Source organism: Heteronotia binoei, chromosome 1 (assembly GCF_032191835.1).
Source record: "Heteronotia binoei isolate CCM8104 ecotype False Entrance Well chromosome 1, APGP_CSIRO_Hbin_v1, whole genome shotgun sequence".
NCBI lineage: Eukaryota > Metazoa > Chordata > Lepidosauria > Squamata > Gekkonidae > Heteronotia > Heteronotia binoei.
In genome coordinates, this window is record NC_083223.1 from 156,979,908 (window position 1) to 156,992,601 (window position 12,694).

The window sequence follows — 12,694 nt, forward strand, 5'->3', positions numbered from 1 at the left end:
GGAGAGACGGTCCTTCAGGTAGGTAGACTTACTTCCCACCGACCCCTCCACGGTGCTGCCCCCACCCTCCTCTGCAGAGCTGCACCCTGCCTCGCTTGAGAGCTGCAGCCCACAGTCTGCAGGGGTCTACTGGCACCCCAGCCACCTCCACCCTCCCTTCCCCAGACCATTTCAATGCCTGGGAAGGGGCAGTGGAGTGCCATGGCTTCCTGGGCGATTTAAAGCTCCCCCTGTCGATCAGTTGATCAGTGGGTAAAATAGTGCTGGAGGCTGGAAGCTCCTATGCTGGCCCTCTGCCATGGTCAGTGTCAGTGCAGGGAGAGGGCTGGCCGAGGCAGCAGCGGTGGGAAGGAACACTGCTGAAAGAGGGGGAAGGAAAGGAGTGGGGAGGAGGCTAGGGAGCACAGCTCTTAGGCCAGGGGTCCTCAAACTTTTTAAATAGGGGGCCAGTTCACTGTCCCTCAGACTGTTGGAGGGCCGGACTGCCGTTACCGTACAAGACCGCGGGCCGTCAGTTCTCCGTCTTCTGCATCTCTCTCCCTTCCCCACACCACACATCCCGGCCTGGGAACTCACCTCACCTCGGTATCACCTCACACTCTGTCTCCACTGCCTCAGCCCAGTGCCGGAAGTGTGCGTTGCTAACGTGAGTTTAGGTCGAACGTCACTTCTGGTCTGATTTTGCCATAACCCGGCGGGCCGCATAAACGTCCTCAGCAGGCCACATGTGGCCCGTGGGCTGTAGTTTGAGGACCCCTGCCTTAGGCAAACAAGTGATTTGCCTAGGGCATGGGGAGTGGGGAGGGCCAAATTTAGCGCCCCCTGCCCTGCTGGCACCCACTCCTCTCAAAATGTCTTCAAGTTCATAAAGACTGAGGATCACCTCTATTTAAAAGCATCCTAAAAGTTCAAACAAAGGCAGCTGACATTTCATATTCCCTCTCTTTGTTCCAAACAAGTGAAAATATGCCCAGGGCAGTTTGTTGGGGGATTTCTATTATACTCCCAATGATCTAAAGCCAAAATCAGGAGCTGCAGTTATCAGAAGGCTAATACATACTCACTAATAAGTTTAAGACCTCGTAGATAAACTTTCTTAGACTAAGATAAACTTTCTTAGACTGTTTAGAAAACAGTTTATTAGACTCCAAGTTTCTCTTTTAGACAGAAGGCTTCAAATATAGTTAGAAAGACCAGACAAAAGATTACATTAGTACCGTTGCTCTTACAGTTCCTTTAGACTTAAGACTCCTTTAGAAGGCTTATAATATATGGATAGAAAAAACCCCCAGAAGACAGCTGCACAGTTAGAATTCAGTCAAGCATAAGCATAACATACAATAAAGCAATAATGAAAAATACGTCCCAACAGGGACTTCCGCCATTAGTTACATTTTCCCATTTACAATCTAAGTCCCAAATCCCATTCTATATTAGAGATCTCCAATATAAGAGTTGTTGGCTTGACCATGAAGTCAGCCCAGAGTCTAAGTCTATTAGCTTGGCATGATCGACACAGAGAGAGCCTCTAGTGCAGATCAGTGGCTCAGGCCCAAAAATTCACAGCTTATAAAGGCTCCAGTGACCTCACACACACATCTACTGGGTCACACAGCTGTAAACAATTTTACAGCCAAATAAACAATCAGAGCTAACTCAAAACAATCATGGCTGCCATTGTCCCTAGTTCACTTCAACCTCTCACCTACTTAGCAGCCATCCTGCTTCCTCCTCTCCATATAAGGATATTTACCATATATGGAACTTCTTGCATGAAGAGGCAGCCTGAACTTTCATCCAGTTACCCCATCCAGCTCTCATATAGAGGCCCCATGGTGCTGAAAGACTGAGACCTCTAGTGGCCAAACTCCATAACTGCATTTAAAATAATTATGAAAGCCTAAATTTATGGGGAGGGAGCTTCTTCATAAATTCATAGGTAGTGATAATGGAGGCCCCTCCCTGTGATGTCACTGGCTCCTCCCTATGATGTCACTGGATCAAATGTCTCTGGCGGGGTCCCAGCTTCCCCCACACTGAGAAATTGAAAAGTCTACGCCTCTGGTCCTGTCATGTAGGTCAGATACAGAGAGAGAGAAAGAGGTAGGGAGGGAAGGTGAGAGACAGAGAGAGATTAAAGTCAACATTATCAGAGAGACTGTACTGTTCTGAAAGGTATCACTAAAGGCCTCTGAGGCAGAACTCATTGGGGCCAGTCTTGGCTTTGGCTGCCAGTTCCAGGTTGGTGGGAAATCCCTGGAGATTCTGTGGTGGAGTTTGAGGAGGACATAGGAGTTAGGGCTTCAGAGGGAAGTCTGCCAGACACAGGTTCTTGCTCTAGAAGCTGACTGGGTGATTTCAGACCAGTAACACATATCCAGCCTCGCAGGGTTCTGGTGAAGATCAAAGGAAAGAGAGATGATTGATGTAAGCTTCTTTGCCACCCCCCACTGTGGAGAAAGAAGGTCTTTTTCCTATGTAGAGGCTGCATTGAGGGGGGAGGCAATGGAAAGCTCAAGTCAGAGGGGCAGAAAGGGAAGGTAATAAGGTTGCCAACTTCATGTTAGGAAATTCCAGGAGATTTAAGGGGTGGAGCCTGGAGACAGTGGGGTTTGAGAAGGGGTGGGACCTTCTAAACCAGCCATTTCCTTCTGGAGAACCACTGCTGTCAATCTCCAGGTGAGAAGAGTAAACCCTAAGGTTCTGTGTTGATAGGTCTTTAAAAATTGAGAATGTTCTGAAGGGGAAGAGTTGTAATCTTGCCTGTGCTCTGATGAAATTGTAAAAAGCTGGTCAAAACCTTTGGTGAAACGGGGAAAATAACGTACAACCTCATAGCTGTGTTGGGCTATGTACATCTCAAGCTGAATGTTCAAGAGACATCGTGGGGTCTCCTCCGGAGCAAGCGGACTGAGAATTCCCTTTAATTTCCATTTTCATTTTGTGAAAATGTTTCAAAGAACATAAAGAGGTTTATAAGAATCAGAAAATTGTGTAAAGTGATATAGAGGCTGGTCATCACAGAACCTTAGGGTTTACTCTTGTCACCTTTGCTGTGATTCTGTGTGTGTTGCTCAATCTCCAGGTGAGGGCTGGAGATCACTCAGATTACAACTGCTCTCCAGATGGCAGAGATCAGCTGCCATTGAGGTGGAGGGGGTGAATGCCTTCACTTGGGTGGGTGGGAAGACAGCAAGGGTGGGGAAGGCACTCACCCAGAGTCTCTTTCTAGAGCCTGTTATATTTTTCTTCACAATGGGCCCTATCCCTGGTATTATAATAATGTTATAACAATCTCTGTATCAGGTTGTCTGAATTCCCAGCTTTCATTTTTAAAAAGTCTCTAGCCCTTTCCCTTTATTTATCCACAATGAATGGAGCTAGATATTTACTTTTTAAAAAAGAAAGCTGGGAACTGAAAGAACCTGATACACAGATTATATTGTTGTGAAGATGCTGAATTGCTGGCTAAGCAAATAACAAAACAAGCTCCCTTGGTGAGGAGGAGAAATAGCCATGGCAGGGACAGAGGCTGGGAGAAGGTGGGAGGTGCATGCGTTACCATGATGTTGTGGGAAAGCAGGACAGCACTGAACCCAATAACAGGCCAATAACCTGTGGAAACAGTGTAAGTTTGGTCATTTTGAAGCAACCAGCACTGGTTTCAGTGGGACTTATTTGCACATGATTGTGTACTTAGAATTGCACTGTGGCAATGTGCTCTTTTAAGATCAGGAACATCAGATAAATTTTTGCCATTTGTATAAAACTCATATTGGGAAGAATGGGACTGAGAAGAATGTGTGCCTATAGATACAGTGGTTTACTTCTCCTTTCTTATACTGCAGACTTAAAAGCAAACAGCCCAACTATATGTGGGTTTCTTTACTCAAAATTAAGTCTCACAAAATTCAATGGGGATTTTCTCCAAGTAACTTTGTACAGGACTGCAGCCTGAAAGTAATTCTTAGCTTTGAAAATACTGTGAGTCACTTGTCCATTTTTAATTTATTTTAATGTCCATGTGGGCCAGTGGAGTCTCTGAGAAGTGGGTAATTTCACACAATATATGTGCTGCCACTAGCCCAAGCACATTTAAATTACTATTTGCATTATGCCAACCTCATTATCAACCTCAGGGCTAATCAGTTTCTTTGGTGGTCATAGGGTTATAACCTAGGAGCATATTGGCAAAGTAAATGAAAGTAAGCCATTGTAAAACAGGTAGCACAGGACTTCTGGGTTTTGGCATCTCGAGCTTGGTGGAGTCTGTGGAGCTCACCTTCAGTGCCCCTCCCAAACCAGGCGATAGGAGGGATACCACACTGTGGCATCTCGAGGGGGACCCTGGAGGGGTCTCCTGAGAGCAAGGGGTTTTACAGGAGCTAGGGAAACAGTGGCGGCTGATCCCTGTTCCTCCTGTCCGCTCCAATGCTCCGCCGCCACGGTCGCCATGATGGCAGCTAGAGATGAATGCCCGACTGCTTTTTTCTTCTAACAAGCTTCTATTACATCATTTTGAAATACTACCATGCCTATCCTTCTGGGACTTTGAGTTATTTATCAACTTTGATTAGCAAACTGAGTTATACTGTTGAGAAGATGGTGTTGCAACTTGAAGCGATTGAAAAAAAAAGATGTTTTGGTTACCATATTGTCGTTAAAGCAAGAAATCGGTTTGTTGACAAAGCTGATACAAAACAGGGTGGAAACTTTTATTCTGAAATACAGCAAAACTGAAAATCTACATGAGCGGAGTGGTAAAGAGACCGCATTGATGTCTACGGAGTCGAGAGAAGTGGCTAAAGATCCGTTGGGAAAGGAGCTGAAAGAAATCAAAATGGAGACAGCGTGTGCAGTTACAAAGAGGAGGCGGAAATCAAGATTGATTAAAGTTTTTACAAGAGGAAGTGATGACATGGAGGCCTCATCACTTTTAGCAAAGCAGCTGAATGTGCCAAAGGGAGAAGAGGCAGACTTTATCAAGAAGATCAAGACCTGGAAAGTTTTCAAAAAGAAGAGATTATAAACTTTCTTTTTTACATAATTGGTCACTATTGAACAAATAAAAGGGAACTGGCGTGTGACTCTGAAATGGCGAGGGTTTTTTTAGAATCTGGATATTTCTTTTCTGTTTGTCATTTTCATCTATGGATCATATATTTTTAAAGCTAAATAGAGCAATTTAATAGAGAGTGGGTTATAGAGACTGTATGATTTCTTCCCTAGGCAAAAATAAACAAGTGTGGGAGATGAGGCTGTTAGTGTTTATCAAACTTGTTTCCCTTAAAGTAATATGAAAATAAGAGTTATAATCTCCAAAAGTTTTTGAAGAATTTTAAATATTCAAATCAGACAAACAAGTAATTTGGGTCAATTGATAATAAGGTAGACAATATAGATACTTTATATCAGGGGTGGCCAATGGTAGCTCTCCAGATGTTTTTTGCCTACAACTCCCTTCAGTCCCAGCCATTGGCCATGCTGGCTGGGGCTTATGGGAGTTGTAGGCAAAAAACATCTGGAGAGCTACCATTGGCCACCCCTGCTTTATATTTTTAAGATCTGCTCCTGATTTTTTTGACCTGAGAATCTGAATATAATGAAATAAAGTAGTGTATTTTCTGTCTCCCCCCCCTCCTGATAGAAATAATTAAGTTAGTATTAAGGATAAAGAAATTACATTCATCTTTTCAGCTCATGTTTAATCTCAACATTGTCAAATTAACTAATTAGTTCTTATCTTTAAAACTGCTAAAGTTAACCGATTAGTTATATCTTGTGATTGGTTTTTTCCCCTCTTTTTACTTTTCTCGTTTGTATGTACTGAAGATGAATAGCTTGAATTTACATCATAAGCAATAAAATAGTAAAAAGTATATAAGGAAATAATAAGACTGTAGAACTTAATGGTTATATTGGGTTCAAATTTAAAGACTTGTAGGTAGAAAGAATTTGATATTATATTTTGAGGTAGAAATGTAACTGATATATTTGCTGCTTTTTTCTGTTTATTGTTTCTCTATCTTGTTTCCCTCCTCCCCTTGCTTTTTTTTGCTTCTGCATTCCCACATTATTCTTTCTGTTTATACCCAAACTTAATAAAAATTTGAAAATCAATAAAATAAAATAATAATATATTACAGTGCCCCTTTAAAGAATGGCTTCTTAGTTCTTATTGAGCAACTTCCTGTTGATGATCAGTTGTTGAGCAGTTGTTTTATATTGTTCTCTTATAATGTGTGAATTCTTTTATTAAAACTTATTTTGCACTAATAAAAGAAAGAAAGAAACCATCAGTCAGAGAATCGGCATGTAGACCCAGGCTCATACATTTGAATCTTATGTCTCCACCATTCATTGAAATAACTCCTGTTCACATTGTACTTCCGCAGACAAGATGAAGATACTGTCTAGTGTCTCTTAAATTCTAGTAAATCACATGTGGGAGAAGCCTCTGGCTATGGAATAATATTCAGTTATCATTTCAACCCTTCTCCTGAACTTGGCAAGTTTATTACTTCCTAGTTTTTCTCCAAGAGGTATGGTTTTTGAGTGAAAGCAATGAATGACTTTCAGGTGGTGCATCTTTCCAAATGTAACATGTATAATTAAATCCTAAATTGCTTCTGCTAAGGTTCAAAGGACATACTGAATTAGAAACAGAAAATTACAAACTTGAATTAACAGTGTTTCAATTTTTATAGAGGACACAGGGAGAGAATGAAATAATGGTACATAATATATCTTGTTGGAGATGCAACGTATCCTCAAGCCTCTCCATTCCCTTGGGAGACATGTGGGCTGTGGCTCAGTGAAAAACATCCAGTTTGCCTGTGGAGGGTCCAATGTTCTATCCAGCAGGTGTTGGGAAAGCCTTTCTCTTTCTCCTGGAGGTCTGAAGAGCAGACAGTTCTGAACCTAGTGGAGCAATGGCTTATGTGCTCAAACCAAGTTTGAGTTTATGTGCTCAAAGAAAGACCTCAAAAGCACACGGAACTTCATAGCCCATAAATCAATATGGGAAGCATTTTACAGAATGTGTTTATTTATGTATAGAATTTATGACCATTTCCTTCATTGCAGTTCTTGAGGGCATGTGTTGGGTTCCAATATCGTCTCCTTCAAAGCACTGCTTGGCTTCAGCCAGGTTGTCCTATCATGCTCCTCCAACTGTAGTTTAGACAAGACAAAGCTGCCCTTATAGAAGATCACACATATAATATATATGAATTGATAATGTATAATATATATGAATATTGCCTTGCATCCAGGTCAGGGCTCAGTGGATTCTGCCTTTTTGCCAGGTTGTTGAAATAACAATCTGATAGGGAGCTTGCAGCCCCAAACACAACTACAATGTTATAAGCAGTTTTACATCACACAGAGGATGTGAGTAGACTATTGCTTGCTATTGATTGTGTATACCACCATTAATGTACATGGTGCACTAATACATAACAAATGTACAACAAACAAATCAGGCATGGGACTAAGATTCACTGCATACACACACACAGAGTGTTCAGGTAGCTACTGGCACAAAATTTCAGAGGTGCTGTATTTGACATGCAGATTGGTGTCTGGGGAGGGGGTGGGGGAGAGAGATCCTTCTGTTGATACAATACAAAGAGATTGTTCTGGGCCTCCTTGCCTCCACTAGTTCTGAATCTTTCTGGAGCTATTGATTCCTGAGTGGCTGGGGACATTAATCAGCCGAAGACCCTGGGGACTGCATTCGTTTCAAGCAAACAAAACGCTTATCAAAGACAAGCAACCTGACCTGAGCCTGTTACTTGCTCTGAGGAAGGTTTACTTGCCTACAGTATTCTACTGGTCCTTACTGTGAATGTGCCAAACGCCATTCAGGGAAACCTGATTGGCTACAGCTTCTTAGTGAGCTTACTACTAGAGACAAACTCAGGGTACCTTTTACCTAATGTGTTGCATCATTCCTACAAGGTGAAGAGGGACCTTGTCGAGTGCCGAGTAATCTCACAGATAATTAAAAATGAGACACAATCCCACAGAAACCCCATTGAAATTAATGCTCTGGGTTCTTAATGGCTAATACAAGCCCTCGGGTGGCAAACAATGCAGTCATCATTGCATATTACTCAGAAAACACAACGTTTAAGCAGAATTACTCTGCTATAAGAGTTCTTAGGAGCCCAACCTCAGTTGCAAAGGCGCCGAATCTGTGTCGTTTGAGCTCGTTCGTAATGTACTTTCAGTGATGCTTATAAATATTATTTATAACACGCTTTCCTATGAATGAAAAACACACAACGCGCTCTACAAACACAAACATTACAAAACGTTGCGTTCTGACAGAACTCCTCCCATGGTTTCCCACCTTTCCCTTCCGACCCCAGTTTCCCCCCCTCAGCATCAGGAAGAAGCACTGACCCGTGCAGAAGCCACCCTTTCCGGCAGACGCCCTTCCCCCGGGTTCCCCCTATCGGTCACCGCGCCCATTGCATTACCAGGAGGGAGGCGAAAGGAGAGGGCGAGTCGGCTCCCCCTACGGGCAGAGAGGGGCAGGGCGATATTTCCTGGAAAATGGGCGAGTGAGAGCCGGGGGGGGGGGGGGCGACAAGCATCTCTCTCCTCCTTCACTTCGCTACTCCATACGCAGCAGCGACAGCAGGTTGCAGCCAGGAGCCAACGCCTCGCCTGCGCGGAGGACGAAGGGAGAATCGCATGCAGCAACGACGGCAGCGGCTCTTCTCCGGCCGCTCAAAACTCCGTGCCTGTGCCGTGGCAAGCGCTCTTCCGCGCAGCGTCCGTCTTCTCGCGGGCGAGCGCCGCTTGCCTCTCTCAGCCACCCGCTTCTCTCCCTTGTGCCGTGCCAGTCAGCCCGGGGCGGCTGCATCTCTCGTGAAGTCTGGGAGCCCCTACTCCCCCACTGCTCTTCCCTATGGGGATCCGAGAGTTTCCCAACGGCACGGCGAGGGGCAAGACCATTGCTATGTGAGTGCCCGGGCAGCGGGGACGGGGGTGGGGGTGGAGCTCGGCTTTGCAACGGCACTGGCATCTGGCAGTAGAGGTAGCGCGACTTGCACTGCTTGCACCGCGCACGGCCATTCCCTGTTCCCGCCCTTCCTTTCGGGGAAAGAGCTGCACCTCAGCCGCTACCCCCCTCCCCCACGCGGTGCGGGGCTACTCTGAGAGGACTACAGAGAGCAAAGTTTTCAGCCACCAGCCCTGGGGCTCTTCTTCCCCCTCCTTTTTGGGATATTCGGCACAAGAAGCTAAAAGGAGGAGGGGCTGTGGCGGGAAGGGACGTAAACTTTGCCTGGGCTTTTATGAGGAAAGGAATGGGGGAGGGGGAGATCTCCCGCTCATCTCAGAAGAAATGAAGGCGGACATTCGACCCCCCACCCAGAGGTTGCTTCCTCTTCTGTGGTGTCCTAATGTGTTGCTTGCTTGGCTTAAGGGACGGTTCCAGTGGGTAGCCCCGTTCCTCTGTGGCAGCGCTGTAAAACAGGAGTACAGTAGTACATTAAATAAAATAAATGAACTTTACAAAATTTGTTTTCTTTGTGCTTCTGAGTCTTCTCTTATATGACCTGAGAATACCTGTAATATCTGTGAGAGTGTTGTGTTTAATATATCCTGGTCTGCTTTGCTTTTTTGCTAGTGGTATGAGGAGGTCTCCAGATGTCAGTCCCCGGAGGCTGTCAGACATCAGCCCTCAGCTCCGCCAGCTCAAATACCTAGTGGTGGATGAGGCCATTAAAGAGGATTTGAAATGGTCCAGATCCGTGGAAGACCTCACCAGTACCGCTGTGGGACTTACATCCATTGAGGAAAGGATTCTACGGATTACTGGGTATTATGGCTATCAGCCCTGGGCTGCCAGCTACAAAAGTAAGTCCCTCATTTATCCCATTCTCCTTTGCAGCTGCAGCCATCCTCACTCTCTGTACATCCCCCCCCCCCCCCAACTTTCTGTCAGCAGCAGGAACCAGCCTTCTCCCAAGCTGCCTGGAGGGTGCAAGAAAAGGCTTACTTTGTACTCTGGAAATTAACCCTCTGCATGTCAAATTACTGCCAAACAGATTTTGCATTATTAGAGTAGATATCAGTTTTGTCCAATGGCCAATTTGATGCTGAACGCTTTCCCAAGATTTCTTTTCTTCTTTGCTCTGTGTCCTAATTATTTTCATGGTTCAGTCTGACAAGATGAGTAGCTGATGGGTAGTGGTGGGGGAAAAACCCTTGTCTTGTGCCTTACTATTTCAGGCTGTGAGTGCATGATCAGTTAAAAGCCATTTCATACAAGACCTGGCAGCTGAACTTCCTGGTTATTTGTAAAAATGGTGGCAAAACCATATTCTTTGTAATTTGGAAAAGGATTCCAGTTTAGTGCTAAAGCCTGGACCAGAAATAAATTCTGCAAAAGGTCACTGTGGCATAAGGACCTTTTGTTTCTTTAAGAGAAGCTGCTGCATTAAATGGTGACTGAAATCTGCATCTTTAATAGAAAGAATTTATATTTCATCTTACTTTAAGGGGGAAAAGGCTAGAAGCTGGATGATTTACCAAATTATTTTCATCTTTTGCCAAATATTGTATTAATCTAAGCTGATTTTTAATGATTTAATGTTAATCATGCTAATTCTATATTTGAAATTTAGGTCTTTTATGTCTAATACATTATGTCTAAATACAGTAATTGGGCTTATTTGTGAAATAAATTATCATGCAGAAAGGTTATTTCAATGTATATTTATTTGTGATAGCAATACATTCCTTCAAGTGTAGGATTTTTTAAAAGAAAAGGTAGTTTAAATGTGTAGGTCAGTTACTATATTTCTCAACACTACACCAGTCATGCATGATGCATGATTTGTAGTTCGCATAGCAAGAACAAGATTTGTCGTTTACATAGCAAGAGTAACTCTGATATCTTACAACATTCATGGTAACAGTGTCAACAGTTTTCTGTAAATATTGCAGAAAACAAAGTAATGACATTTTAATAGATATTAAAATCCATTTTGATTTTTAAAAAAATATTTGCTCAATGACATCATGGCTGTATGCCTGTTGATAGTTCAGAAGGAATTGGTTTCAGGCTCCTGACTTCCTCTCCCTTTAGGTATTAGTTCAGGGCAGGACATGTTCTCATAAGATGAGTCTGGGTGTGCTGTTTAACAACAGCGCTAACTTGCTTGTCCCCAGATTCAGAAATTGTTATCTAAATAAGGATTAATAGGTTGCAGTTCAAGACAGATAAGATTTAAATTATAGTTGGGATCCATGGTGTGTGTGTGTGACCCAGTGTTGTTAGAATTTGCCTAGTTTAGCAGGTGTGCAGCTTAGTTCTTTTTGGCCCTGCATTATCTAGCACAAAGGTAGCCAAACTGTGGCTCAGGAGCCACATGTGGCTCTTTCACACATATTGTGCAGGCTTACTCTCAAGTAAGTGTACATAGAATCAGGACCTTAGTCAGCCTCTGAGTGCTGACCCATAGATAGGTGACTGTTTCCATCATTTGTGAAGTAGAGAAGGAGGGGGAAATAGGCAGGCTTGCAAGCTCTTCCCCTCCACCACAGAAGTCACCCAGAGACCTAGAGCAGGGGAAGAGAGTGCAAGAGCCGAAGGAGAAAAGTGAGCACATGGGGAGGGAGGCTGCATTATTGAGGCCAGCTGAACATGCACTCTGGATTCCTGCCCTTCCCTGCTAGACTGACAGAGGGACACAAATGCAGCCACCACCAAGAAGATCAATGGGATCAAAAGCAGCAAGTTAGGGAAGGGATACGAGAGGGTGAGTGCCAGTGATAGCCCTTGGCTCAGTGAGCAACAACAGTGGTGGGACTGGAGGGAGGCTGACGGCTGCCCTCACCCCTTCTCTGTGAGATGCACTGGGATGGACAATGGCAGGCCCTGTGGCATAGCCAAGTGAGCTGCAGAACTGACAGGACGGGCTTGTCTCCCTTCCTTGGCTGGCCAACTGGTGCAAGCCTGGTAGGTGGGGACTGTGGCTGGTAGCCTGGGGCTGTAGATAGGTTTGTGGATCTGCTTGAGCACCAGGGAACTATGGCATCTTCCTGCTGTGCTGGGCTTTAGAAGTAATCAAGTTAACTAGTCTTCTGCCAGGATCCAGGCAGCTGCAGAAGAAGCAGTAAAGCCGTGGTGTTCTTTGGTTCGCCTGTGATAACACTTTGCACCTTTTCTCCCCCCCTCCCCCCCAATTAAGTTGTTCCACTGGAAAGAGGAACAGAATTAAAGAGGGTGATGCAGGGTTCCTCCTTAGTTTCATAACTCTTTTAGGAGCTGTAGTTAAAAACCTTAGTGCCAAGGCAAAGAGAGATGCATAATGATGCAAACAATGGTCAGTGGTACGTGTATGTTTCTTTCTCCCACTGGTGTCAAAAATAATTCCCTAACTTTTTCTTGTGCTGGTCTTATGGGGACTGTTATTGCCAGGTTATGTTTTGTAAAAAGTTCCATTCTAGCATGGTTGTGTTATAAAGTGTGTGCATATGTATTTTATCTTTCTGTGCAAAGAAAATATTAAGAGTTTTAATAAAAGTGTAATATTTGAAGGGCCTTTGTAGCAGGAAGTCCTTTGTATATTAGGCCACACACCCATGAGGTAGCTAGTCCTCCAAGAGCTTACAGTAGGCCCTGTAATATGAGCCCTGTAAGCTCTTGGAGAATTGGCTACATAAGAGGGGT

General features: G+C 44.1%; 1 protein-coding gene across 1 annotated transcript in view; it reads left to right on the forward strand.

Moving 5' to 3' along the window:
* The first annotated feature begins 8,511 nt into the window (after nucleotides 1–8,511).
* SLC35F3 (solute carrier family 35 member F3) overlaps nucleotides 8,512–12,694 on the forward strand; it is a 278,666-nt gene continuing 274,483 nt past the window's right edge. The window contains exons 1-2 of the mRNA XM_060243033.1: nucleotides 8,512–8,973; nucleotides 9,644–9,873. Coding sequence (XP_060099016.1) covers nucleotides 8,921–8,973; nucleotides 9,644–9,873 — 283 coding nt within the window. The 5' untranslated portion in view covers nucleotides 8,512–8,920. The remainder of the gene's footprint in view (nucleotides 8,974–9,643; nucleotides 9,874–12,694) is intronic.